The following is a 5,299-nucleotide window of genomic DNA, read 5'->3' as shown; positions in this document are numbered from 1 at the left end:
AAAATTATAAGTACCTCGGGCTGATTTTGATGTGGTCAACCAAGTCAGGCTATGTATTATTGTGTTTGATGCCTTGTATCTAAATGTGCAGAAATTTAGGAACACAAGAAGTCGATCGGAAGATGTAGCGGATGAGAAGGATGACATGAGAAAGGAGTCGATGAGTTATGTGCATCTGAAGGACGAGAAGTTGTGGAAGAATACACCGATGGACGAGAAGGACGCGTGCAGCGTATCCGAGGGAAAAAAAGTCAGGGAGGTAACCTTCTTGAGAAGAAGTTCGGATTTGGGTTCTGGTGAGCTCAATTCTGAATAACCAGAGCATCAACCAAAGCGAAGAAAATCAGTTTCAAAGTTGATCTACCTTGTGGAAGGCGCTTCCAACATGATTGGAGGAGCCCTTGTGCCTACTTGGTCGAGGAGCCTCCAACCATGTTGGAGGCGCCCTGGAGCCTCCCTAAGAGGCGTCATGGAGTAGTATGTAGGTGCCCTTGTGCCACCAACTCAAGAGACAATCGTTGGCTGACCGTTGGAGGTTAGATAAAGTTCTATCCTCATTTGAGGCACCCTGGACCCTCTTGGAGGCGCCTCCAACTAAAGGTAACATATTCCAGAAGTTATAAAAAATCCCCTGAAACTAGGAATTAAACAACAAATTCTATATTTACTTTCTATTAACTTTCTGAGCTATCAAAGAGTGTAAAAGGCTTCTCTGCTCTCAACGAAGGAGATCTTTAGAGCTTTTCATTTGTCTTAGATTAACAACCACTTAAATTATAATCAAGAAATTTTCTGAGTCTCTTACTTTATATTTTTAAATAATTATTTTGTTTAACTAATATTATGTCCCTGCTAAAGTAAGTTAACTTGAGATTATCAATTTTAATTTCAGGGATATTCACCCCCTCCCCCCTCCAACCGGCCGATGCGGACATACACTAAGTATCCCGAGTGGGCTGAGGTGACAAGCGGGTCGCCAAACACTAAGTCAAGAGGCCGAGACCGAATGGGTCGCCCGGTTGGGAAAAGGAAAAGCCAAGGTTTGTGTTTGATGCAATTTCTATAAAACAGATTCATCACCTTTATGGACGTCTGTTTCCCAAGATACAACGACAAACTATGATCACTACAAAACATGGGTTGGTCTTGACAAACTGAGTTTGTAGCCGAACGTTATCACTGGTAGACTGTCATGCATTTTGCTCAGTAGAGAGGAAGAAACGAGGGGGACAAAGGTGGATGAAGTGCCCTTTCTCTTGCATTTGCTTTTCTGCTCATATAGAAGTTTCATACCTTCACTGTAGTAAATGGTCAATCATTTCACTCGGACGGTTATGGATTCTCCATTAATGCACTTGGAGAAATTTTATCTTGACCGGTCCGACATTTGACATGTATAAGTCATGCTCACACACGAATTACTTTTGATTCAGTACAATTCAAGTCCTAATTTGCATCCCCTACGTATATCCGCGTGAGAGAGAGACTCCCCATATATATATATATATATATATATATATATATATATATATATATATATATATATATATATATATATATATATATATATATATATATATATATATATTCACAACTTAATGCTTATGATGCATTATAAATTGATCTCATTGTCATGCAACTACCAACGTAGCACTAAAAATTCATGCTTAATAAAATCTACTTTATTCTACGCTTTTTTTCTATTCACATTTTTCTAACATTATGTAATCATAGTTTGCGAACTTGCCTTTATTTCATAGGTATGGTAAGTTTTTAATATGAGTAACAAGTATATCTTATTTGCTTTTGATGGTTTAAATCTTTGTTAGATTTCTCAAACTGTATTTTTTAGCACTAGTTCCCCAAGAAAACTAAACACCTAGAAAACGAGCATAGAAGAAGAATATCAAGGAACACTATATAGCATGGACGCAATTGTCGTTCTTACATGAATCGTTCTTGCTCGCGGAGGGCAGCGATCAACATAATATTAAAGTGTAGCTGTGGGTTGGGAGAAGTTCGGTTTGGGATTGTCCTTGGTTATTTAGGGGGTTTCTATCCATCAATTTATCGCGAAATGTATCAGGATGCAGTTTTTTGTCTGACATTCCCTTTTTTTGTAACTACGAAGGCCAAATGGAATGTGATTGGAGATTGTCTCTAAGATTGAAACGGGATTAAGCAATGACAACTTTCAGCTTCAGGCATTTGAGAAAAATGCTCCTAAACTGAAAGAAGAAAAAAAAAAGGGGGAAAAAAAGCTCCACAGTAGAGAGTATTATTGGCCTCCTTAAAAACTTACCGAGGCAATAACGATCAAATTCCAACAGCCCAATTAGAAAATCATCTGGAAGAATTGATACTCTTCGATCGCTAATTGAAGACGACGACTGCGAGGGTTGCCAATGTGAAAACCTTCAAGTTTCGTTGCCAATGCGATCGCATCTCCTGTTTCAAGCATAGCGTGGATATTAAAGATAAAAGGGAAAAAATTGCAATAATTATCTTTATGCAATTACAACTTACCGCTGCGGAGGAGATGCTGAAGTATCCAGAAGATCCGCCGTCGGGCGCCGATGTCGAGCCATCGCCGGGACCTCCGCCGGAGGAGGTGTCGTTCTGCGGCGGCACCGTGATGTCGAGATGGTAGGCGGGGGTGCCGTCGGCTTTGAACAGACCGTAGTTCCGCTCCGAGGTCGGCCCTGGCTTCTGGTCCTCGTTGAAGAGCGCGAAGATGTAGGCCCGGAGCGGCGTCCCAGGCATCAGCGGCGTTCCCTTGTTCGCCGCCACCAGCTTCATCAGGTTAGAGTTGTACTTGCCTGCGTTCTCCGGCGTTGCCCCAATCTCATTGGGATCGCCCGCGGACGGCCAGCCTGTTTCTGAAACCCACACCATCACTCGCTTCGCACCGTCGGCCCCGGCCGCTGCGATCGCGTGGTACACGGCGTCGATTTGGGCGTAAAGTAGGTTGGTGTAGCAAAGGCCAGATCCGGGATCGGTGACGCTGGCGGCGCCTGGATCGAGGCGGGCGTACCCTAGCGCCACTTGGGAGCTCTCCTGCTCGTAGGCGAAGTACGGGTAGGCGTTGACGAAGAACGGGGAGCCGGTGCGAGCGTGGAACTCGATGAGCGGGCAGATGAAGGGGAGGAGTTCGCGCCGAAACACGGTGGCGGAAGGCGGATAAGAGGGAACGGCGAGGACTGCGAGGGAGTGGGAGGTGGTGACGGCGACGGTGCCATCGAGGCCAAGGGACGCAAGGGCCGAGTGGATGTTCTCCATGGCAGGGACGAGGCAGCGGGCCAATGCGTAGCCGGTGTCATTGGCGTTGGTGAGAACCTCGTTGCCAACAATCACGGCGGCGATCTTGGTGGCCGGGAGGTAGGCCTGGATGTTTGCCCGCACCCACGCAAGGGCCTCGTTTGGATCGGCCGCCATCGAGGCGAGGCATTGGTCGGGGAGGCCGACGACGACCTCGATCCCGGTGTTAGCGAAGGCGTGGAGGACGCGGGAATCCGCGTCGTAGATGCGGACGCGGCCGACGCCTATGGAAGCGACAATGGCGGGGACGGCCTCGGGAGGAGGGATATTGTCGGCGACGCGGCCATAGTTAAGACCCACCTGTGAAGCAGAGGTGGCGGCAGCGGGGGTGGCGAGCCCAGCGACGGCAAGGAATAGGGCAAGCAGATAGGGGGCAGCCAATGCCATTGCCAATAGCAGAACTCACAGGTACTAAATTCTGAGCTTTCACTCCTTCAATATCTCAATTCCATCTTTTCTCAATCAATAGAAGGACAAGGAATTGTAACGTCGATCGATGGAACTGGAAAGAGGAGAACATGCTTTGTGCATTTGTTCTGGGTGGGAGAAGAGGCAGACTTGGAAGCTTCAGGCTTTATCTATGGCAATGGGACAAGAGTGGAGGACACCATTCATTCAATTCATGCATCAATATGCCCAAAAGATTATTTGAGAATGCTGAGATCATTAGTTCACATCCAAGGTTTGAGAGGGATTTGTAATAATTTTCATATTTTTTTTTCTAAGATGGTATGCATTGATTAAATGCATTGTATTGTATGAAAAGAGATTTTTTTAAAGAAAAACATAGTAGGTATCCAGTTTTTTTTGTTAAAAAAAATTACAAAAATCTTGGTCTTTAATGATGATGATAAATATGGATACCATTATGATTTTTGCCATGACATAATATCGCAAAGTGGGATTTTTTTTTAAAAATTGCATGTGGAGCTCTGTATTTTTATATGAAAAATTTCATCATAAAAATCTGTCTTTGAAATTGACATTAAGGGATTTTATCAATTTAAATCTAACTAAATTAAAATGAATCTGAAACTTTTTATTCTATTGAAGCTCAAAGTAAATTTTTTGATTTTTTTTAAAATCACTTTAGTTTTAAATTTTGCTCTTAAATTGATAAATTAGTGGTGGTTGTAGATAACTTATATTAATGAGGTAAAATATATTTTTCAAAATTGTTTAGGTCTAAAAACAAGAAGGGTTGAATATAGAGAGATAGTTTTTGAAAATTAAGGGCCATTATGATTCCCATATTCCATATTTCCATTTAGCCCTTTAATTAAGGGCTAATTAGTAATTTATTATATATCATTAATAATACCTAATTAATTTTCTAGTTACTGAATAAAAAAAAATCTCAATAAAAGAATTTGAACCATTATAAAGATAAGATTTGAGGTTTCTAGTTCTAGAGCAATATTAAAAATTTAAATATATTTTTTTAAAAAAAATTGAGCTTATAATTAATGATAAAATAGTGTTACATTGTGATTTATGTATTGTAATATAGAGAAATATATGATTTATAGTGTAAAATTCATTAAAAAAAATTGTAAAGAGGTTTTTTCGTTTAGATAAAATAGTAGATTTTTTTTCATGTGATATTGGTGCAGTACATTGAGGGTTAAAAAAAACTTTATTTAGAGATTTAATAATTGAAAATGCCTTTAATTGACAGAGTCTAATCTTTGAAAAGGGCATGGATTAGATTTTATACGTTGCGAGGTTTCTACTATATTAAATATACTTTCTGGTGCAAGCCCATGTGGGCACTGGGCAGTACAGTACTGGCAGTTTCCATTTCCCTTCAAAGCTTGTGCTTTTTAATTTGATCCTTGACTTTAGACCTGGATTTAAAGATTTAGGCATCCCATGCCCTTAGAAAAGTAAAAAGTTCGGTGGGTGCATTAGTGAATCAATGAACTCAGGCTTGGACTTAGGAATCAGCATAACCAAAGGTAATAAAAGTCAACTTTATGAC

At 41.3% G+C, this 5,299-nt stretch overlaps 1 protein-coding gene across 1 annotated transcript; it reads right to left on the bottom strand.

Moving 5' to 3' along the window:
- Nucleotides 1-1,656: 1,656 nt before the first annotated feature.
- LOC122052844 (glucan endo-1,3-beta-glucosidase 10-like) lies at nucleotides 1,657-4,114 on the bottom strand. The gene is made up of 2 exons (XM_042614575.1): nucleotides 2,527-4,114; nucleotides 1,657-2,448 (listed from the first exon to the last, which is right to left on the bottom strand). Exons 1-2 carry the CDS (start codon nucleotides 3,703-3,705, stop codon nucleotides 2,374-2,376), a joined length of 1,254 nt encoding a protein of 417 aa, XP_042470509.1. The 5' UTR covers nucleotides 3,706-4,114; the 3' UTR covers nucleotides 1,657-2,373.
- Nucleotides 4,115-5,299: the final 1,185 nt, after the last annotated feature.

Source organism: Zingiber officinale, chromosome 3A (genome assembly GCF_018446385.1).
Source record: "Zingiber officinale cultivar Zhangliang chromosome 3A, Zo_v1.1, whole genome shotgun sequence".
NCBI lineage: Eukaryota > Viridiplantae > Streptophyta > Magnoliopsida > Zingiberales > Zingiberaceae > Zingiber > Zingiber officinale.
This window is presented reverse-complemented; position numbering and strand designations above follow the sequence as displayed.

Coding starts and splice junctions, on each gene's coding strand:
- LOC122052844 (XM_042614575.1), bottom strand. CDS start 3,705: ATGGCATTGGCTGCCCCCTATCTGCTTGCCCTATTCCTTGCCGTCGCT. Junction 2,449..2,526: donor TCAGCATCTCCTCCGCAGCG/GTAAGTTGTAAT, acceptor TGCTTGAAACAG/GAGATGCGATCGCATTGGCA.